At 37.0% G+C, this 24,435-nt stretch overlaps 1 protein-coding gene across 4 annotated transcripts; it reads left to right on the top strand.

The window, feature by feature from the left end:
- Positions 1-2,814: 2,814 nt before the first annotated feature.
- trim54 (tripartite motif containing 54) lies at positions 2,815-24,177 on the top strand. 4 transcript variants are annotated; one of them, XM_044329519.1, is made up of 9 exons: positions 2,815-3,093; positions 3,254-3,448; positions 4,586-4,764; positions 10,014-10,197; positions 13,342-13,437; positions 14,072-14,305; positions 17,801-17,823; positions 20,361-20,485; positions 23,843-24,177. In XM_044329519.1, exons 2-9 carry the CDS (start codon positions 3,257-3,259, stop codon positions 24,058-24,060), a joined length of 1,251 nt encoding a protein of 416 aa, XP_044185454.1. In that variant the 5' UTR covers positions 2,815-3,093; positions 3,254-3,256; the 3' UTR covers positions 24,061-24,177. The 4 variants fall into 4 exon arrangements, with proteins under 4 accessions (XP_044185454.1, XP_044185453.1, XP_044185456.1 ...); XM_044329520.1 differs by adding an exon at positions 21,421-21,510 and having other exon boundaries at positions 2,818-3,448; positions 23,843-23,910; XM_044329518.1 differs by having other exon boundaries at positions 2,815-3,448.
- Positions 24,178-24,435: the final 258 nt, after the last annotated feature.

Here is a 24,435-nt window from a genome sequence, read left to right as displayed (position 1 = left end):
TAAAGGAAAACATGGTCCAGGTCTGAATGCTTGACCCCTACAGTGAGGGGATCTGGTGGCTCTGTTATGCTGCAGAGGGGCGTTTTGCTGGCATGGTTTGGGTCCACTTGTCCCCTTAGAGGGAAGGGTCACTGATGATGAAACATTTCTATCCTGATGGGAGTGGTCTCTTCCAGGATGACAATGCCCCAATTCACAAGACATGAGGGGTCACTGAATGGTTCGATGAGTATGACGATGATGTGAATCATATGTTATGACCTTCACAGTCACCAGACCTCAACACAACTGAACATCTATGAGAGATTTAGGGCTGACGTGTTAGACAGCGCTCTCCACCACCATCATCACAACACCACATGAGGGAATATCTTTCTGAAGAATGATGTTCATCCCTCCAGAAGAGTTCAGAGACTGTAGGATCAATAACAAGGCTGATGAAGACCAATCTTCAGAAAGATCTGTCACCCGTCTGTATATACAGTATATATTGTAGTATTTGTCAGTATTTTACTTCTCTAGTTGTCTAAGGTTGACCTTAATTTTAGTGAAATTCCTTTTAATTACTTCTATTTATTTCTGTACTGAATTGCTAAAATAGTGCGTTAGTAATAAATCAATCCAATTATTCATTGAAAGATTTCAGGAAATAAGGTGTTAGGCGACAGATTTAACCCGTCCTTATAAACATAAACAGAAGGGATGATATTTTGTCTCCTGGGAGTCGAAAGGATTTGATTTTTGGTGTAACAGAAGGAATTTTGAGATTATGATTTTTGTAACATAAAGGCTTTTTTTTCTCGTGAATTATTGCACTTGCTTGAAACATTGCGATATGTATCCCACTTTACTTTAAAAGATCATTCATATATTCATGACACCTATATTGATCAGGGTCATAGCCACTATTTGGGATTTTAGAAATACCATTACAGTTTTTAATATTTAATAAGGAAATGTTATTTACCGTCTTATATTTAGTAATTTAACTGTTATGTTATGTTATGTATTCTCTGTAAAAATATCTCTCTACATGACTATCTGTGCTGTTTCAAAGAATTCTCATCACCATTTTATGATTGTTTTTCTCTAAAAACAGTATTTTAAACATAGTGATGGTATTTCATTTATAGTAGAAGCCTTTTATTATAAGATATTATGTGTAATTTGTTTGTTTTTGTAAAATGAAAACAACTCTGAGCATTAAAATCTGCAAATTTCCAGAAAAAGTACCGATCACATGACCTCATTGGCAGCTATACGACCCTGTTAGTGATGATTATAAATTTTAAGTCTGTACTCAAATAAGACATCAGTTAACATTTATTTTACATCTACTTCATTATATGTTAAATTGGTGGCTGCACATTCAATACTGTGAAATAACCATAAACATTCAGATGACCTGCTTGATTCACATGAACTAAATTGTAGTTGAATTTATACTGAATGACTGTTTGTTTTGAAGCTCCCAGCTTGGCCTCCATTTCCATTCAGCTTTATATTAGGATCCAGTTACTGACAGTTTTATTTTCATACAGTCTGTTCTAGCTTGATGACTCAATCGTAAACACTTGTTTTAAATTTAGCACGTCCCCAGCGAGTACAGAATATTAAAAAAGGAACTCTGCATAAAAAAAGGAAATGAGATATATATGGACTTTATGAATCAAACCACAAAAAAGCCAATGTTGTGGAATTAAAGTCTGATTCAGAATTGGATCATTTCAGATAGGTGGTTGTGGGAAATAATGAGTATTTTTTTGCATTAAAAAATTAAAAAATGTAGGTCAGTTTCAGTGATGTTACTAAATTCTTTTGTTTCAGGTGTTGATGGTGCTGGTGGTGGTTGAGGAAAATCGGGTGTTCAACAAAGTCAGTAGACTTCATCCTCTGGAGAACATAAATATCTGTACAAATCATCCTGGAAATCCATCCAACAGTTGTAGAAACATTTCAGTCTGGACCAACAAACTGACATCTGTAGATCAATCCCTCTAGCAGAGCTAGTGAAGTTTATATTTCAAATAGGTGAAGTCCTGTCAAATGTGCTGCACCTATAGTTTATGATATTGTAGCTTATAAAGCACCTTGTAACTCTAATAGAGTTGACTTATTTATTTATTAAAGGGAAATCTAATAGAAAACAGTTAATTGAATATTAATCTTAGTATTTTGTTAGTTTGCATACATCATTATATCATGAATTTGTAGCCCAGTTGTTTATGCTAACCCACCAAAAAATGAACTACATCTGAAAATCTAAAACTAATAGATATGACAGACTTTGTGTACTGAGTCGACAAAACAAGTCTTTGTAATATTGTAGATTTACCACTTTTTGTTGTGTGTTCAGATCAGTTTCCCTGAGAACATGCTATGTTTCAGTGTTATTCTGAAACCGTTAGCTTTAGCTCAGTTAGCCTGAAAAAACAAGAGATTTTTGGCATTTAGCTGTTGGTTGGTGACAAAGAAGCAAACTGCCCAAGAAACAAGACAACGCTAGAAATTATTGCTTTGTTTACAGTAGTCAGATTGTTAGCTAAATGAGATGCTAACAAGAGAGAGCTATGCTAACGTACCCGGCTAAACAATGCAACATTATCTGAATGCAAAGTCAATCCAGTTTATTTGTTTTCTATTGAAGACTTAACTGTAATGAACTTTAGGGACAAACAGAAATCTGAGCTGAGAAGTTGAACTAGCTGTTTACGCTGAGGTGCTAATGACCTCCAACATGGCCGCCTGAGGGTGCGTTACTGTATGTGTGATGTATCAGACTTCATAAAAACATTATCAGTTGAACTGGTAGTGAGCACTGTAGTGACCCTCTGCCACGCCCGGACTTTCCAGTGGTCCCGGCTGTGGCACGCAGTTTAGACAGTAACCCAAGCCAGAACAAACTGAGGAGCTAAAAATAACAACAGTCAACAGTCCCGGCTGCTGTGGGACTCAGACTGGGGGTCTGGGAGGGTCTTTACATGGGGTTTATGCAGGGTGGCAGGGGGGTTAAAGGGATGGGCAGCTGGGTAAAGAGACAACAGCGAGAACTGAAGACAGAGAGAAAAAACAAGTGAATTACTGGGGAAAAAAGTGATAATTTTAACAGTCTTTCAAGGTAGAAAGAGTTGAAACTGATGCCTGCAGAGCTGGATTTATACTGAACTCCACAACAAACAGCTAGAATATCTGGAAACTTCTGCTTGTGATCCTCTTCTGTCTTCTCTGATATTTAAACTCTTCCCCCCCGGAGGTGATGAACTTTGCTCTCGGCTTCAAGCCTCCGGCAGCAGGCAGTTCGGGTCCCGGTTCTGGCAGTGGAGCCACCATGGAGAACCTGGAGAAGCAGCTGATCTGCCCGGTCTGCCTGGAGATGTTCTCCAAACCTGTGGTCATCCTGCCCTGCCAGCACAACCTGTGCCGCAAGTGTGCCAACGACATCTTCCAGGTCAGAGTCAAACAACTTTCAGTGTGTCCATTTGTATCCATCAATTTTAAAGGTGTACGCCGCCAAAAAACGTATAATCTGGGTATCACATACTGATCTATTTTGGGTTTGAAATGAGCCTCCGTGGAGGCTCATAGCTGCTGATTTACACAAGAGGGCAACTGTCATCAACCTGGAGTCACAGCAGGTTCACTTGATCCCAGTTTCACAGCCAAACAAATAATAATATAATTAAATTCAATGATGTCTTAACTGTGCTCTAAATTATTATGATATTTTCACAAAAATATGGATAAATTCCATGTGATGAATTAATCTTTATAACAGCCACAAAAATAATGATTAGCTGAATGTCAAAAGCTGATTATAGATGTTTATGTTTGACATTCATAACCATGTAAACAAACCCATCAAACCTTTATTATCAGTTGCTGTACAATGAAATTCTTACTTTATAGACCAAACAACTAATTGACTGATCAAAATCGATAATGACAATAATTGTTCGTTGTAGCCCTGCTTTCCATTATTTTATATTTTCATGCCCAATAACATATTAATATTTTCTTTGTGTTAAAAAAAGCAAGTTATAAAAGCTTGTTATAAAACAAGCAAGTAAACATCAGTCCCAGCCACCATCTTTGCTGGTTAGGAAATGGAGCTGCAGTTTGGGAAACAAGTGTGTATTTAATTGACTTCCTTGGTTTTTTAAACTCAATCAGGGATTTGATCAGTTACTCAAATGAAAATTATATCACATTAGAGGCACAAACTAACAGTTAACACACAGTTCAGCCACAGAAATGTTGTAAACTGGTGGAAAATATTTCGTCAGTACAACACAAACCGATATGTATTCATCATCGGTTCAGCTTAATTTAAATAAAATACGTCCACATGGAAACCTCCATCACAAAGAAGATGGTTTGTCTTTCTCTTGGGAGCCTTTATTGGACCAGATTTTGTCCTTTTCTTTCACTATACAGCTGTGAGAATCAGAGGGCAAAAGGTCAACGGATGCTTCCTGTTTGAATCATCTTCAGCCGACCTGATAAAAACAGACAGTAGATGTTTACACCAGTTTATCGCCTCTTCTCTTTATACTCTTTCTTTCTCTCTTCTCTCTTTTATATCCAGTCAGCTAACCCTCTGTGGCAGTCCCGCAGCACCTCCAGCATGGCCTCCAGCGGCGGTCGCTTCCGCTGTCCGTCGTGCCGCCATGAGGTGGTGCTGGACCGCCACGGAGTCTACGGCCTGCAGAGGAACCTGCTGGTGGAGAACATCATCGACATCTACAGACAGCAGGAGTCCTCAAGGTGAGTTTGTGTGCACTTCTACAACTTTATTATTATTATTATTATTATTATTATTATTATTATTGTAAGACTGCTCTTTAGGACATTCTGCAACCAACACCATCACTTCTTTTAATTTACATTTATCTACTTATTTTTTATTTCATCATTTTTTAAGTACTGCTATGATGGTTATGATGGACTTACATGCCAGCGGAAGAACAATCCACTTATCACTTTTATTGCTGCCACTTAGTCACTTAAATATTTTATTCTACCTTTAATATATAGTTATTGTGTGTTGTTGAGTATGATGTACAGTGTCTTACATGCTGGCGCCAAAGACAAATTTCCATTATAGTTAAATTTAATGGCCAATGAAGTCTGAATCTGAAAACGCTTATAAAGTCACATTACAGGGACTCAACTTGCGTTTGGGGACTAAAAGATGGTCTCAACAAGGTGAAGCATTAGATTTTAGTAAATCTACAGGAAATCAGTGCAGCGTTGTGTAATACAGTATGTCTCCACAGAAATGTATTTATTATAGTCTATAAATTATATTAACAGATTAAGGTTTCAAGATTAAATCATATAACATTCAATGTTGGTAAAACTTAACTTTAAGTTCTTCTATTTAGCATTTACAAGTCAAAATGTAATAAATGGTTTATAACACACTATAATGTAGTTGTGAGTATTTATTACTGTATTTGTCAACAGTTAAAACTCCTCCTGTTGGCAGCCATCAGTGTTTACTGCTGTATAAACAAATAATGAATTACAATATAGTAAAACACAGTTGTAATAATATCAAATATGTTTTCATAGGAGAAGAATATGACAAATTCTGTACATTAATAAACACTAAAATGCTCTTATATCTGCTTACAACTACATCACAGTCTGTCATGAACCTTTTATTAAATGTTTATTTACTGCTTATTAATACTAAAGTGTTATTTAAATGTTTTCAACATCATTTAAATAATCAAAATTCTACTATTAAATAAAAGTCAGGTGTTTTTTTTTCACAGATTGTGTTTGTATTTAGGTCACATGTGACTAACAAGTCTGACAAGATAAAGTCTTTATATAGAAGCTGAATTATAACTAGAATGTGCATGTTGTTGTAATAATGAGTGACCACCAATAGAGAGCAGCATTGTCTTGCACTTCTGTCAGTCTGCAGGTTTATAACATTAGTGCAGAGTCAGTCTGTGAATATTTTATGGATTTTATCTTCTTTTTTTATTGTAGGCAATAGATTCTGCATTTCAGGCTAAATAGTGACAAAATGATGCTCCATTAAATGATTATATACAATCATCTTTATGGGGAAAACAGCACAAATGAGACATTTTTCCTAATTTATTGTTGTTTTCTTTAAAATGATCAGAAACAGGAGACATTTTACCTTCAGTTTTTCCTCATTTTTATCAGTGATTTTTACTGTTTTTATCAAAAACACAATTAATGCAGCCTCCCTTCACTCATATTGTAACTTAGGCAACACATTTTGTTGCTGTAAACGGATTAAAGGGTCAAATCACACTTCAACAGTTCAATATTTCTAACCAGCTTTGAAACATGTGCAGCCTCTTGATTTCATGAATCCTCCCCTCAGGTGATGTACGCCGTTTTTTTAAATTTGGATTTTGATGCGCAGGTAAAAGACGTGTTGTGTGCACATGGAAAACATGATAAAAAAGACAAGAATGCCAAGAGACTGAAAGATTGAGAGATTATGAAATGTTTGTGTAAAAAGTGTAAAAAGTAAGAAATGGTTTGTCTTTAAATTAAGAAAACAACAGGTTGAAGACATGAAACAGGAGCGACTTTCCTGTCATGTATCCAGTCATCAGAAGAGATTAACACTCATTTAAATGACCACAATTTAACATCTCTATCACAACTCAACATCCTAACATTTCATCTTAGATAATAGGCTCAAAACCTCCGTATGATCAGTTTTTTATATTTGCCTCCATCTCCGGGTGACGGCCTACTTTCTGTGACCTTTCTTTGGTGTTTTGCTGAGTTGTGACTGCTGGGAGCTGCACAGATTCAGGACAGTAGCATTTTTTTGTACCTTGTGAACCAGCATATTTCATAATTAATCACCTGAAAAATTTCAGCGAAGCAGCTGTTACCTATTATGAGCTTGAATGAACAAATGATTTAACGTCTATTTTGTTGTCTGAAGTCTATTTCTACTCATAATTACTTCATTTAAAGCCTCTTCAGTACATCTGCCTCTGTTTTTTTAAATGTACACACTTAACTACAAATCTACGCTGATATTTAAATCATCATAAGTGTAGATTTGTCACTTCCACCCCAAAATAGATGCCAGATGAGTCACTGCTAACGATGTTGGCATCCATTAGAAACAGAAGGACAGGAGTCCCTTTATTATCTGTGCTGGTTAAAATAGACGTGATTGTTCACAGTGAGGTTCACAAATGTTTTATAACTTGTAGTTTCTCATCATTTTTTCATGTGTGGAAAAAAAAGTCTCATTATTTAATCATCTTTTCTATCAGAGATACCTACGTCAGAAGGAAAAGGACGATTTAATGCATAAAGTTTGGTCTCAGCTGTTGTTCTGCAGTGACAAAGACGTCCTCGTCCCAACTGCACACATGCACCAGTGTGAGGTCCTCAAAGCAAACTGCATCTATCTGTATGATAGTTAGACATTTGGAAGTGAAAAGGATCGTTTACATTATGCATTAGTAATGAAAAAACTGTGTAAAATGGAGTAAAAACATAGAAAAGACCTTTAGAGATAAATCACATAAAGCTGACTGAGCTATACGTGAGTAGCGACACCCTCTTGGTTCCCAGGTGGCAAAGAAACAATGGCAATCTCAGCCAAACTCTCCCTGTCGTTCTTCCATCATCCATTGACGTCAAAGTGCGTCAGTGATAACAGAAGTGAACTAAGCTCCTTCAACAATACAGACAACATTGCCAAGACTTGTGGACATTGTGCCACTAATGCATGGAAATAAGATTAAAAACTGGCCACGTTTTCCCGTAAGTCTCCCTTTAAGGACGTTTTAAGCACATTATTAATGCATTAAAACGATGGCGACAGAAAACAACACTGTCTGTACTTCTTGTATCCTTTTTGAGAAGGAAGAGAGGCACGACTTCTCCTATATAAGTTTATCTTTCTAACCTGTATTTTCTAGATGATTCGTGGTGTATTTCTTCCCTTTATTGGTGCCTACAAAGTGATACATAAAGGTGACATATTAGAGTATATAAGTGTAACAAAATAGCGACAATAACACAAAACAGTAAGACGTTGGTACAGATTTTTAGTTGTTTATATTAAAGGAAGAACTATGTCTTGGTTTTTTGTATTTGTATGTTTGTGTGCATGTATGACGGTGTGTATATATGTGTATATACACATATGAATAATATACTACTAATAATAATAATGATAATAAGTTGGGTTGTGTTCAGTGCAGCTGGGGAGGGCCAGCAGGGTTTTTCTGTCTCTTTTTCCTTCTTTTAGAAAAAATATTTTATCTTTAATGTTGAGGAACTTACTCTTAAAGGCCTTCTCTTGATCTACTGATCTACACTACTTGGATTGTACCTCATTTACACATCACTTTGGACAAATGTGTCTGACAAATGAATAAATAATAATGACTTTATTTATATAGTACCTTTTAAAAACAACAAAATACAATGATGCCCACAGGATAATGTAAAGGAAATGAGATCAATTAGGTAATTAAAACCATGAAGGCTAAAAGATAAAAGACGACATCACATGAAAATACATCTATAAACGAACGTTTTTAGAAGAGATTTAAAAGTGTCTAGTAAATCTGTGAACCTCCGATCGTCTGACAGGCTGTTCCATAATTTTAGGGCCCTGACTGAGAAGGTCCCGTCCCCCTTTGTTATAAATCTGGATTTTGGAAAGGTAAGTAAAGACCTGCCAGAGGATCTAAGGCTGTGGACTGGTTCATAAGGAGTCAGCAGGTCTGCGGTGTACGAAGGGGCCCATGAATAGCTTTAAAAGTGATTAGGAAAATTTTAAAATCACTTCTAAAATGGCCTGGCAGCCAGTGGAGGGATCCCAGAACCAGGGACAGGGGTCACAAATTAGCCTTGGCTATAAGTCCTATATGCAATACATCTGTTTCATGTTATTTTAACTTGTTACAATGTTTTTTTGCATCGTCCCTGATGAATAAACTAATAAAAAACAAAAAAACAAACTGGAGTTATATAATGGCTGCTAAAAGCTATTAAATGTAAATCTGACAGGTGTCACTGCTTTGACTCCAGCTTTAGGATGGAGACAGATAATTGTGAGGAAGCTATTATTTTATTGTTATTGTTATTATATTATTTTAATGTTTCTTTTCTTTCTAATTGTTCTGCCATTTAAGGGGACCCAACCTCCCGCCTATGTCACCCCATTCCAGTCTGGTCTAACAGAGCCCCCCCATCCCATAATACATAATATAACATCCAAAACAAACTTTGGAATGAAACAGTTTGTGCTGTTATTAAGAGGTGCTGTATAAAGAGGTTATTGAAAAGATTTAGCTTTATTAAAGGAAATATCCAAATTGGCAAAACCCTCGTCAATTCAATTTTGGTCAAAACGAGCTTCCATAGAGTTGTATAAGTATGGAGTCAGTTGTGAAAATACAACGTTTACCATATGTTGCATTAACCTTTTAACATCCAACGGGTCACCGGCGACCCGCTTAAGCCAGTTGTAAACAGTAGCATCACGCAGTAATGAATAAAAGCATTTGGCACAATTTAGCCGATTGGAGATGATTGGAGAGGTTCGGGGACACCAGTGACACCACAAACTAAAAACTCATCTCCCATAAGGTTAGGCCTAGAGGTCTGGAATTTTATACAGGTTGACAAGATGTAGAAGGTTTATGTTGTTCTGCATAGTTCTGGCATAAAGCATGTCCTAATTATTGTTATTCAAATATGACTCATTATAGACGAGGACCAAAAACAGTTTTTTGAGCCTTATTTAAACTGATGTAGTTTTGTTTGTGTTTTAGCCGCATGGTAAACAAACACATTTCCAGAAACTAGAAGATGTCACTTATCATATGAAGACTAATGCAGGCATCATGGCCTTACAGTTCTTCTGTTATAAGCTTTTCCATTTGGGTGTGCCAAATAGGTGAAAATTCTATAAAAAGGGATTAATGAAACAAAAAATGAACCTTTGATGTTTCATTCAGGCTTTCTGTCTCTTTCAGGCTTGTAAATGTGAAGCCGGAGCAGCAGCAGCAGCAGCAGCTGCTGTGTGAAGAACATGAAGAAGAGAAGATCAATATCTACTGTCTGTCCTGCCAGACGCCGACCTGCTCCATGTGCAAAGTGTTCGGACAACACAAAGACTGTGATGTGGCTCCGCTCAGCAGCGTCTACATGAGACAGAAGGTAAAATAAACTGTTCATTCATAACACTTGAACAACTTTATTCCAGCTCACATCACTTCAGTTTACTTCACTTCAACTGATTTTACTTCTAGTTCATTGCATTTCACTGCTCTTTACTTTGTCACTCCTCCTCATCCTCTCATTTCATACCACCACTTCACTAAACTCTACTTTACTCTACTTTACTCTATTCTCCACTTCATTCACACTCTCCTTTCAATCCTACCTCAATTCACTCCAGTTCAAATAATTTCCCTTCACTTTTGTGCCACTTCAGTTCATATCATTCCACTTCACACCACTTCACTCCACTCCAGTTCTTTCCGCTTCGCTAAACTCTATTTGACTCTATTCTCCACTTCACTCTACTCCACGTCATTCCCATTCACTTCACATTGCTGTGGTAAATACTCCACTTCACTCCATTTACTCCACTTCACACCACCAAACTCTACCACACTTTACTTTATTCTGTTCTCCACTCATCTGGACACCACTACATCACACTCTACTTTATTTCACTCCTGGTCACTTCACTTTACTCTACTCCACTGTACTTCATTTAATTCCCATTCACTTCACTTCACTTCACTTCACTTCACTTCACTTCACTTTATTTACTCCATTTCACTTTCCACTCCACCTCACATCAGTCCACTTCATATCACTCCACTAAACTCTACTCCACTCTATTTATACTCTATTCTCCACTTAGCATCACATCACTCCCTTCTACTTCACTTCACATTACTGCACTCCACTCCATTTACTCCACTTCACACCACCAAACTCTACCCCACTTTACTTTATTCTGTTCTCCACTCATCTGAACGTCACTACATCACACTCTACTTCATTTCACTCCTCGTCACTTCACTTCACTTCACTTCACTTCACTTCACTTCACTTCACTTTACTTTATTTACTCCATTTCACTTTCCACTCCACCTCAGTCCACTTCATGTCACTCCACTAAACTCTACTCTATTCTCCACTCCTCCTCACTTCACTCTACTTCATTTCACACCTGTTCGCTTCGCATTACTGCACTCCACCTCATTTACTCCATTTCATTTGACACCTCTCCACTCCACACCACATCGGTTGATTTTCCACTATTCAACTTAAGTCCATTTCAATCCAATTCACTTCACTATAACTCACTCCACTCTATTTAATTTCACTTCACTGTCAGGCAACAACAAACCCAAAGATTCAGGAGCAAAGTGAATTCTTTAAGTTAAATGGATCCTGTTTTCAACTGAAGCTGAAGCTTAATAAGAATTAAAAAAGCAACGACTGTCCAGATTACTTTTAATGGAAGTCTGTGGTGTTGATGGGAAGTGTAAAAAGCTCTTATTATGAGTTAAAAGTCCTTTATTAATACACGGATGTACCAACATGTTTCGACTCTTCGTCAGAGTATGACTGATGACTACTTGCCCTTTTCTTGAAGAGCACCTGTTTTTTTTTTTACATTACCAACACTAGTTTCGTGACTCAGTGCAGCACTCCTTATCATTAGTGACTTGAAGCTGAAGCCTGTTTAAAGGTCAAAGAACCAACTACAAGCTAATAAAATACTCTAAAGTCTAACATTTGTCCAAAAAGCGTGTGTGGTTTGAATTCATGTGGGTGGAGATGACGGCCTTCATCTTACTTCTTTCTCCTGTTGCTATTTTTAAAATCTCTCCTCTCTTCATGTTTCTTATTTCATGTTTGGTATCTTTCTCTCTAAGACACCAAAAGGTCAGTTACAGTGATAGATGTTGTTTTTTTTTATGCAGAATCAAACCTATACATTAAATATATCACATAAATATTTATTCTAATCACATTTTTAACACATACAAAGTCACACAAAGACAAAGTTCAGGTCTTTCACAGTCTTGTCATGCAGATGGCGGCAGCAGCGGCGTCCGGCATATTATGGAGCAGTTGGCTTTGTTGACATTTCAGCGCCGCTCTCGCTCATCTCTCACTCTGTCTCTGATTCACTCATCTGAAATTTAGATGAGGTCAGATGAGGAAAGTTGTTGATCCTCTTTGTCTTCGAACAAAAGTTAATTTAAAAAAAACAAAACAACAAAAGTTGGTGATTTCATTTCAGCGTACATGAAGGTGTGAATGTTTGTTACACTGGGGACGTTATAAATGATACTAAAACTGTGCAGAAGCTGTAATAATCTATAAAAGTGTGCATGATGTCATGCTGGTGACTCATGCTGTGCTTTAGGTGGCGACAGGCTCGCTAATTGGAAAGTACTCAGAGTGCGTTCCTCCACATGATCCTCTACATTTATTTAACAAAAGAAAAAGTTTATACATTTTAAATTAATATCTGGATCTGCATAAAAATACACATACTGACAGAAAACTATGTTGTTGTTATTTGTGGAGAAAAACAAAATCTTGTCCGGTAATATTAGTTATTTAATCACTGAGTTATGACTATGTAATTATATAACAATGTATTGTGTTACTGTAGCATCATCTATAGGTGAGTTGATATGGGTGTATGTTCTGTACATTTGGTGGCAATTGCACAATGTATTCAAGAGCGATAGTTAATATTTTATGTAAAAAAAAGTAAAAGTTCAAAACAAAATATCAACACCTGCACACTGTCAGGACTTATGTTAAGGTATTAAATAGCTACGTTTTGGTTAAGCAGCCTTTCATCAGGTTAAATGAAGCATTGACAGAGTGCAGGAGTCCATTTTTTTGTTTTTTGAGTGTCATATGTGCAAAATTTGGTGGAGCAGGAGCAGAAGTCATACGTAGACGTCATCAAGTCAGACAGTAAAAAAATAATTCACGTCTTTTTGGGCTTAAGTGTGAGGTCATGATGCGTTGCTGGTCAATTTATTGATAAAGTCTGAAAGTAAAATCTCTAAAGAAACGTTCAGTTACATTGAATTCAAAGGAATTTGAACACAAATGTCTGTAAAGTGAAACAGAAGTTAGTGTCTTTAGCTTCTGTACTGTGACAAAATAATCAATAATCAACTATTCAATAACAAGAAATAACTGAACTGAGAACATGTATTTTTTATTATTTCACCGTGTCTTAAAGTCAGTTCAGTTAGTTTCAGAGGAAGTTGGTGATTTAATTAACGTCACTGATGTTCTGAATGTTTGCAGACAGAACTGAGCGACGGCATCGCGATCTTGGTCGCCAGTAACGACCGAATCCAGGTAGTCATCTCTCAGATGGAAGAAATCTGCCGCACTATAGAGGTTAGACACACACACACACACACACACACACACACACACACACACACACACACACACAATTGAGATATTAAAGGAAAGAATGCAATAAAAACCAGGGGTACTTTTACTTTATTTACTGGTAGCAGACCTGAGTGAAACATCTTTACAGTAACAGACTGCAACCAATGATTATTATCATTAAATGTCAATCAATTTATATAGATTTTGTACAGTTTATTATGTTTAGTATGTAAACATTACCTGAACTGTCAGAAATTTAAGTCTATTTTACTCATTATAGCCTATAAAAAAAGATAATTACCATTTTTATACTTGCTGAAATAGTCTCTGGTGCACAATCAGCAACTTGTTTCCATTTTCTTAAGTTTTGTTGCTTTACTTTCTATAACTGGATGTTTTTTCTGAGCTCTGCAAGTTTGTAAGATGACTTTTAATTACTTTAAAAACAAACAATCTGATATTTATATTTCTCTACATACAGCTGCACATTGAGCCTAAAATAAGTCTACAATGAGTTAGCAGGTAACAGGCTGAACGTCATTGATGAAACATTAAGTCGTAACAAGTGCTTCACCTTTTTTTTATTTCATATACTGCAAATGTTGAGGACAATAATCTTCTTTTCTCACGTCAGGACAACGGTCACCGACAGACAGAGCAGCTGGTCAACCACTTTGACGGTCTTGTGTCCATTTTGGAGGAGCGGAAACAGGAGCTGGTGGGGCTGATAACCAAAGAACAAGACGACAAACTCAGACTGGTTCGATCCCTCATCCGTCAGCACAGCGATCACCTGGAGGCCGCCATCACATTGGTCGAGATGGCCATTCAGTCCATGGAGGAGCCGCACATGCCGCTGTTCATACAGGTGAGTAAAACTTTTAGATTTCCTGCAGGTTGAAATTACGGGATTAGACTTCATTCATGCTTCAAATACAGGTGACACAGAATCAAGCATCGTCTTATTTTTAATCTAAACAAACTCACCTTTACTTAAAGCTTCCTACCACTCATTGATGTTTTCCATCCATGCTCAGTGGTCCTCAGGCCACATCCTCTGCTGCTATTGATGATGAAGGGCTTTATGTGGAGAGATGAAGGTAGGAAACAGGAGCAGTAAACCCAGCGGGGTGCCTCCATGTCAGGCTCTCGGCTTCCATAAACCCCCCTGAGGACAGCACATACCTTAACACACCGACAGTATCATCACACACACATACACACACACACACACATAATTAATTCATGCACCTGCAGAGATAATGAAGAGCAGCTCAGTCCCTCCAGTGTGCTGTATCGATCAACCCATCGATCACGTGCACATCCATGTACAAACATATGTTTTGATGGAGAAAACATGCACAAACTCATTCCATCTACTGACTTCTAAATCTCAAGTCTACAACATTAGACTCATTTTAAATTGAAGGGTTAAACAAAGAATCATTTTGCTGTAACTCAAGTGTTATAATAGAGAATTTTTAATGTCTCATAGTGTAAATGCTGCTTCAGAGACTTTTCTTCCTTGAAAATGATAAATCTTTGGTTTAAATTTTAGTTTCTGTCCATTAGACAAGACACATATCCGAAGTCACTCCTCATGAACTAACTCTGAAAATCGTACGGTCGACTGTCAGAGTTGTACAGCAGTTGTCTGATGATGTGAATGCTTGTAAGTCATAAACATGGGAATCTTTCCCACATGGCATGCTAGGATTCAGCTGAGGTCACCAAACTAGTAATAATTATTACAAATTAAATTAAATAGTGTTTACAGCAATATCCGACTTGGCACAAACAAGTATGGACTCCTCACGTCAACCAAAGCATGTCGTTCGATGTAATTAAAGCTGAATTTAATTAATATATATTGTTATATTGTCTGTGCACTGCATCCAGAACATCTCGCCAAAGGACTGCAGCTGAAAATTAGCCAGCTGGCTAACACTGGCACATTTACAGAAATGTTAATTACTGTGCATTGTCCTTATAAATAAATGAATAAAGAAAAGAAAAAGGAAATGCACAGAATTTTAATCCTCACACACTCTGCAATCATACAACTGGGAATCGTTTCCATCTGTCGCATCCATCCCATATGACGTGAACCGGGTATGACACATGCAAGAAATCTTGCAAGGTAGTGACAGAGATGTCTATTAAAGACAGTCTGCACACAGTCCTGAGAAGACGTCTAATCATGGAAATGGAGGTGAAAACACCTGTGAGGGTCGATCATGAGTGTTTACAGCCTTTAAACTTCTCCTCAGGTCTGTGTAGGTTGTAGGGATGTGCAGAGAGCCCAGTATTTGTATTTGTTGAGGCAGCAAAATTATTTGTATTTGTATTTGAATAAAAGTGGAAAGAGGCTTAAAAATTCTGTTTTTGTTTTTATTACGCTTTTAATTTTAGAAAATTAAAGTGTTACATGAAGCATGTGTCAGTAGTTTAGTTTTATCTCTGGGGAACAACCCCAACTCTGACGTCCAAATCAGGAAATGTGCGTCATGTAGCAGGTGGATGTGACTCCCCTCACTGAGACCTGCTGATAGACGTAACAGCGGAGCAGAGGAGATGTAACCGACCTGTGCGCTGGTACTTAACATAGTTTTTTTTTTCCCCGAAAACAAATAATTTTAAAAATATTTGTATTAAACAAATATTCGTAAAAAACCCACTATTTGTGCCGAATAATGTATTTGTATTAGGGCACACCCCTAGTAGGTTGCTTGACTGACATCTGCCTGACTCGACTGTTACCTCTGTTGTGCCTATAAATCGCTCCACCCGCCTTTAACCTGAGCAGGAGTTTTAATTTATTGATTTAACATGGAAATAAATGGAAACGTCCTTTTTACATGATTATGTGCCAGTAAGTGTTCGTAGTAATCCATCTTCGACACCTGCTGTAGATGTGTTTTCCACAAATTCACAACATTCAGAGCAACAGAGAGGCGACCTGGTGTGCTGACAAAAACAAACACCACGGTTGCATCACAGGAGCTTAAACTGATTCACTTTGAAGGATCTGAAATCAGGATGTTTTTAAGAGTCTTTGAACTTATAATCTCTTGTGAACCATCTTCTGTTATGCCCCACCTGAATGTTTCTGTTTCAACAGAAAATACATCAAAATGATGGCAATATATATGTTTTGTTGCATCTTTAATCTCTTAAATCAATCACACCCTTTATTTCCAGACTTCTGGTATTATCACTACACGTCTCTGCCTTGGAAAATTAGTTCTTATTAAAGGACAAGTTCACAGTTTATCAAGTCTGTCTTAAAACAACAGTCAGGTGTCCATATGAGCAGTGAAAGAGGTTTTCCTCGCTGTAATTATTCCTCCTGTTCATACTGGATATTAAAAGATCCTTCAAATATGCTTTCAATGGAAGTGATGGAGGATAAAATCCACAGTGTGTCCACACAGTCATTTAAAAGTCTCTGTGAAGCTTATATTCAGCTTCAGCAGTCTGAGTTAGTCATATCAAGTGGATATCTGACACATTTACAGTCTTTTTAGCATCAAATTCCCTCTTTGTGTTTCCTCGGACAGTGTTTCCCTGTTGAGCTGCAGGTGGAAGTATAGTAACAAAAAGAGGGACTTTGGCACTAAAAACACTGTAACGTTGAAAGATATCTACTTGATTTGACTCATTTGGATGCTGAAGCTTCATATTAGCTTCAGATAAACTTTTAAATACATTTTTGCACAGAAGGAGGACTGTGGATTTTGTCCTCCATCACTTCCATTGTAAGGTCATTATGAAGGGATCTTCTAATGGTCAGTATGAACAGGAGGAATGATTACAGCAAGAAAAACAGCTTTAATGTTCATTTGGGCTCCCGACTGTTGGTTTAAGACACATTTTGAAAAACTGCGAACTCGTCCTTTAAGAAAAACTTAAGTTAAAAGTAAAACTTGACTGCAGGAACTTTAACGGTTCCTTCTCAGTTCAGTCCCACTTGTCTCTGAAGAGATTGAAGGTTGATACTAAATTCAGCTTCCTTACTGCTGATGCAACCTGTCTGCGTCACTCCGTCTCCGCTGAGAAAAGTGTGTGTTTGTGATAGAAAGTATGAGCCTCAGGTGTCACTGTTTTATGTTCAGCTACGTCCTCTGCCAAAGCAGGTGTTAGAGGAGATAGAGTTAGTGGAAGCAGATAGTAAACACCGTGAGGCCATTCTAGCAGCTGGCAGTGTTTCTTCAAATCATGTTTTTATTTTTGCGCAGTGACGTGTCTGACAAATACTTCTGACTGATGTTGTTGGCACTGAAAACTGAACCACAATGTGATTAACTTTGTCTCTTTTCCTCCATTCTGTCTGTCTGTCTTCTTCTTCTCTCTACACTCGCAGAGCGCCACAGACATACTGGAAAAGTAAGTTGTGCGTTTTGTGGTGAAGCTCTGATTGAAGTGAATGTGGTCAAATTTAAAAGAATTTAATTGTACATGGAAAGTAATTAAGTTCATTTACTCAAGTTCTATCCTTGAGTACAGTTTTTAGATACTTGGGACTGAATTTATGCTACTTTATACATCACTATTCCACCATGTTTTAGAGAAAAATGTACTTTTGGCTCCACTACATTTATCTGACATCTTTTATTACAAGTTACTTTGCAGATAAAGTTTTTAAAAACATATAAGGACTGTAATACAGTACATTAAACTACCCAACAGTATGAACAGCTTCAACATTAATACATATTGAAAACTGACAATATACTTTTACTTTCTATACTTTAAGTGCTTTTATTCTTTTACTTCAGCAACATTTTAATGTGTCTTGATATTTTAGACATTGCTTAAACGTATTAATAATATATAATAATTAAACCAAGAATACTATATGATATATTATGTATATTATGTATTGTACTTAACAATTGTACTAGGGATGTGCAGAGGGCCCAGTATTTGTTTTTGTATCTGTATTTGTTGAGGCAGCAAAATTATTTGTATTTGAATTCAAAGCGCAAAGAGGTTTAAAAATCCTGTTTTTGTTTTTATTGCACTTTTAATTTTGGAAAATTTAAGTGTTATAATAAGTGTTCATGAAGTGTTCCCTTGGGAGCACTTCATTTGTGTCAGCAGTTCAGTTTTATCTCTGGGGAACACCCCCAACTCCGGGAGTGATGTCCAAATTAGGAAATGTGCGTCATGTAGCAGGTGGATGTGACTCCCCTCGTTGAGACCTGCTGATAGACGTCACAGCGGAGCAGAGGAGAGACACTGAGATAGTGATGTAAACGACCTGTGTGCTGCTATTTAACATATTTTTTTTTCTTCCCAAAAACGAATAATTTTTAAAATATTTGTATGAAACAAATATTTGTAAAAACCCCACTATTTGTGCTTTGCCGAATAATATATTTGTATTTGGGCACACCCCTAAATTGTAGATACTTTCAGTTTCTCCAAGACTTTCAACATTCTAAGATGCTCCCTTAAAAATATTCTTCTTTATTACATTCAGAAAGATTACAACTATGGAACCGTGTCCACTTTATTTGACTAACTCATTATTAATATTATCTTCAGATAAACCTTTAAATACATGTTTGGATTCTGTCCTCCATCACTTACATTGAGTCTTTTAATGGTCAATATGAGCAGGGGGAATAATAACAGCAAGCAAAACCTGTTTCAACGTCCATTTGACCTCCTGACTGTTGTTTTAAGACAGAAAATTGTGAAAAACCTGCTTCTTAAATGAAACCACCAGGCGACATTCAAGTATTTGACATAACTTACATGGATTAATCAAGAAAACGTGAGGACAAACACAACAAACAAACCGAATCTAGAATAAAAGTAGAAACTATTATTCAATTTTAAACATGAGCAGTAACAATAAACGCTCTGTTTACGTTGTATTTAGACCGACTGTGTGTTAACAGTCATCAGCTCTCTGCCAAACGTTTGCTCATCATCTCGTAAACATCATGTAGCAGATGATCCACCTGTTGCCTAGAGAACGAAAAACCAAACAAATCTGCTCTGGATGGCGTCACTGGCATCACTGGTCGGCCATATGAGGATGACTGGAGACCACTGTGTGTGTGTGTGTGTGTGTGTGTGTGTGTGTTGGGGACACATTTCAGACTCAAAACCACTTAATTGGGGACAAAAGCCTCGTCCCAATTAGAAAAAAATTTGATTTTTGTGTCAGTGGTTCGGGTTATAATAAGTCTCCAGGAAGCAAATGTGTAATGTCCCTAAAAGTAAACGTGTGTGTGTGTTTGGTATGTGGGTAAATTGAGCCAATATTGGTCTTTTATCGACATCAATAACATTCGAAATGGAAGTTTGCTTGTTTAAATATTTATTGTTGAATTTATTGATGTACTAGCTACAGATTGGAGGCCATTAACCTGAAATGAGTCAAGTATTCATGAGTGTTTGTGTTCTGCTTTTTAATGTGTCACATCATCTAAATGTGGTTCACAAAGACTTTTAAACAAACTGGTGATTAATTTCAAAGCAAAATATCAACTATAAGTGAATTTATATCTGGAAGAATGTCTACATCAGCTTATAGAAAGCTGGAACTCTGCAATGTCTGGCAATAAATGAACAGTATAAAGTATGTGTTTGATTTAATTTACCAACATTACAACGTCTCACCCAAACATATTCAGATACCAAAAACAGTGGAACTAAAGTAAATATTACATCTCAGTCTGAATTGTGTGTTTTGAATTTGCGTGTCTCAATCCTTTGAATCATTTCCTAAATTTGTGAAAAATACATTTTAATTTCCTTTAAAATTCAGTTTCAGTTCCAATAAGAAAAATGCATCTTTGCCACAAACTGAAAGTATTTTAAATTGTGTCCTGTGGAGTTGTTGAACTGTTATTTTGAAACAGTTAAAATTTGGGATTTATTTTACCAACCTGTGTGTTATTTGACAGAATGGCAGCAACAGCCGGGGCGTCTAGCATGGAGCGTCCAGAGCTCGGTTATGAGAATATGAGCCACTTCGTCGTCGATACCGACGACCTCGCCGACATGCTGAGAAACATCGAGTTCTGCCCCGGTATGTAGAAATATTATATAAGGCAGCTTGGACACATCTGTTTGGCTTTTGGTGGCACTCATTATTTTTATTTATTTATTTTGTTGGACTAGTTGATGAATTGATTAGTCGAGAAGGTGATCAATAGATTGGTTGATGCTGGTTGATCATTAGTTGCAGCACCGCTGATATTTCTCCTCCAGATGTGTTTTGTCTTTTTTCTTCACCTGTTTGAATATATTTTGTGTTATAATTTCTCCTGATTTTGGTGTGTATTTGGGTTTTATATGATATTATTATTATTATTATTATTATTATTATTATTATTATTATTATGAAGTCCTAAATGATAAAAATATTAGATGTCAGACGTAAAGTTTCTAACTCTTCTGAAAGTCAAAAATATTTATAATATAATTTATTCAATCACATCTTCTTCAGGCACAAACAGCACTAATAAACATCACATTATACATACTATATATATATATCATTTTGAGACATATCTATCTATCTATCTATCTACATATGTATATATAATATAATGTTTGCTGTTTGTGCCCGAAGAAGATCTAATCGATCAATAGATTTTAAAAAAACCTTTGTGGCAGGAGTTTTTTTTAGATGTTTGTATTTTTATTATATTATATGAATAAGAATTTTCACCCATAAATGAGCATCTCAGTAAACATCCCACAGCTCTGCAGGAGGATTACACACAATTTCCTTCAGTTTCCATTTACACAGTTTAAATAGCTCTGTTTACTGTATAAATAACACAGCGTGTGTGTGTTTACTTGTTTTAATGACATTGTGGGGACATGAGTCTGTGCACATTATGGGGACTTGCCTCCCATTTGGGGCCAAAAAACAGGTAAATTAAGGATTTGGACTATAATTTTTTTTTGGTTAAGGTTATATGTTAAAATGTCTTTGCGTATGTGTATCATCTTCAGGTTTGGGGAATGACAGAGAAGAAGATCCTGAAGAAGGAGGAGAAGAGTCAGAACTTGACTTCTGCTCCAGATATTAAAACCAAAACAGAGGTAGTTTTTATTTTTTTCTGAATGACTGAAGTGCAGATTCTGACCTTTTAAACATTTTTTTGAAAGTAGGACTGATTTGAAAAAGGGATACAAGGTGTGTTTTGCTCCTCTGAATCTCCCTGATGTCCTGTATTGATGAATTGATCAGGGTTTCTTTGTCCAAGGCTTTGCAGTGTCTTTGATTTTGGTGTAGAAAGCGTCAGCCTCTTCCCATTAGTTAATCAGCTTCCAGTTCTCAGTCATCAGTAGCTCTGTCTGCTCTGGTCAGATGTTTTAATGTTAAAGGGGACATATTATGCTTTTTGTGCTTCCCTATTATTTTTATACTATTATGATGTTGGATGTCAGTGTTAAAGCAGCTATAATCAATATATATAATATATATCATAGTGTTGTTTTTGGTCACAGCAGGCAGCTCTCTTCAGAGAAAAAGCTCTAAAAAGCCGCTGTACACTACCTGCTCAGCAGGGCGAAAAGACACAGTTAGCTGTAGACTAGCTGGTGAACATAGTGGAGCATTTAGCAGCTAAAGAGCCAGATATTTCCCTCAGGAGTTGGTAGAGAGCAAAAACAGAGCTAAAAGAGAGTGAATATTGGCCTCACATTCACCAGGTGGACAGAAACACGACTCCACATGAATGATAATGTTGCTCCGTAACTGCTGGATGTGGAAATAAGCAACTGTTTGCTAACAAGTTCAACATATCAACTTAAAAGCTGATAATATGACAGTGTTGTGTTCACAACTTGTTTTCTGCTGCCTCCGAGTCAAAAAATCTGTTAATGCAGGTTTAACCCTCCCGTTGTCTTCCCGTTGACCATGCAACTTTTGTCATCCCGGGTCAATTTTGACTTGGCAGGATAAAAGTCCACAGATGCTATAAATTTTAATAAAACACCCAAAATTCCATGAAAGTAGTGATCATTACTTTTACTTGCAAAGTGTTTGGTATGGAACCATCCATGTGATTTCCAGGCAATTAGATGAAAGAAATCCATATTTCTGATATAAAAACATTTGAAAACAGGAGGGTTAAACATGGTCAAAGGTCAAAACTTGAGGTGAAGGTACTGGATGTAAAAATGCTCCCTGCAAGTCAACAGTCAGGGCTTCAGCCTGCTCTGAACACTTCGTTTGCAAAGTTATCTCTACTTCCTCCTCATGATGATGTCAGCTCGTCGTGCATGCCCACAAATTGCTGTCCGTTCCATAGTCTTTGTTGTTAAGGTTTTTCCATTTGTCCACGTTGTGTACTCGCATATATGGATGTATTTGAGAAATTTCCATCTCAGGTAAAGAGCAAGAAAAAGAAGTGAAATCCTGCTACTATAGTTTGTTTAATTAGACTCCGGAGCCAGAGGAAGTCTGCTGAGACGCAGCCTCAGGAAGCTGACCAATCAGAACAGAGTGGGTTCATCAGGAGGCGGGGCCTTAAAGAGACAGGAGCTAAAACGGCCTGTTTCAGACAGAGGCTGAACTGAGGGGCTGCATAAAGGACCAGTAGAAGATAAATAAGGAGTTTTAAACTGGAAATCATGCAAAGATATTCCAGTAGAACCCCAGAATATAAACATAGAGCTGGAAATGTGCAGAATATGTCCTATTTAAAAGCGCAAAAACAGACTCATAGAAGACTGCAGAGCCAATTTGATATTCTAATTTAGTTCTGAATTATAGAACTCTACACTGTATGTGGTGAGAATAAAAACTACAATATTCACAAAAGAAAATCTTTCAGATGCTCTTACCGTCCTCATCAGTGGATTGCTCATTCATGGAGGTCATTTGATGGGTCAGAGGTCACTAAACTTTTTGCCCTCGAAATGTATAAGAATGCAGTTACTTTTGTGCTTCATTGTGGACTTATTCGTGTAAAACTTGCCATATTCAGACAGCATGAGGCTTGTTGAGCTTATAAAGAAAGAACAGTACCGACAGCTCTCAAACTGAAGTCGTGCAAATGTGTCAGAGCCTGTTTATAGATGTTCTTGTTGCTCTGCTGATGAATTTTAACTTTTGGAAATGTGCACAGTCTGAAGCCAGCAGTCAGCGGCTCACTGTGTATCGTACAGAGGGAATGTGTGAAATCATCTAACAAGATCACTTATGTAAAAGAGCGCTGCAGAGAGCGAAGGATTCCCCTCATTCACAGCATCAGTGTATTCATGCTGACTCAGTCAAAGGCAACAACCGCGACAGCATCCTCCTCCGTGCTTGTATTTGTGTGGAACGGGGACATCAGGCCGAGCAGTTGGAGAGTCACCAGTGATTGTTTAGACGTGGGATGGTGACACTGATCTCATGATATTCATCTTTTGTTCTTTTCTCAAGGTCCCTGCAGTCCTGATGAAACGTACAACACAGAGACGGAAGTAGAGGTTTACCATAATCCTCCAGAAGAAAGAAGAAAAACCCCTAAATTAGATAAAAATCATACGTTTATATACGTTATCTATCTGTGTTTTGTCCCTCAGCAGCCCAGATGCAGGAAGACTGACATGCCCAGATTTTCGCCTCCTACATTTGTTGCTTTTTGTCTTGTAAAATAAAAGCCTGTGTATTGTGTGTAAATATATCTACCCATATATAGCTCACAGGAAATTTTCACAATGGATTGAGCACTGTATTCTGCGTTGTGGGAGGAAAAGTAAAAAGATTTTTGTTCATGTGTGTCTTTTTACATCAGGATTTAAAGCCCTTATATAGCTTTCTGCTACAATACTTTCTACAGCCTTCCGTAAAGAGAATTATAAGACTGAGAAAATGCAGAAACTGTTAAGATTATGTGTATTATGTACATTAAAAAAAGAATAGGATTAAAGACAATAAAACAGAAGTGGTTTGTTTTAGAGTGGACACATTTTAAAATTCTTATTTAACAAGAAAAGTTAGCAACAGAAAACTGGAGACAGCGACGCATGGAC

The sequence above is a fragment of the Thunnus albacares genome, chromosome 16 (genome assembly GCF_914725855.1).
Source record: "Thunnus albacares chromosome 16, fThuAlb1.1, whole genome shotgun sequence".
NCBI lineage: Eukaryota > Metazoa > Chordata > Actinopteri > Scombriformes > Scombridae > Thunnus > Thunnus albacares.
This window is presented reverse-complemented; position numbering and strand designations above follow the sequence as displayed.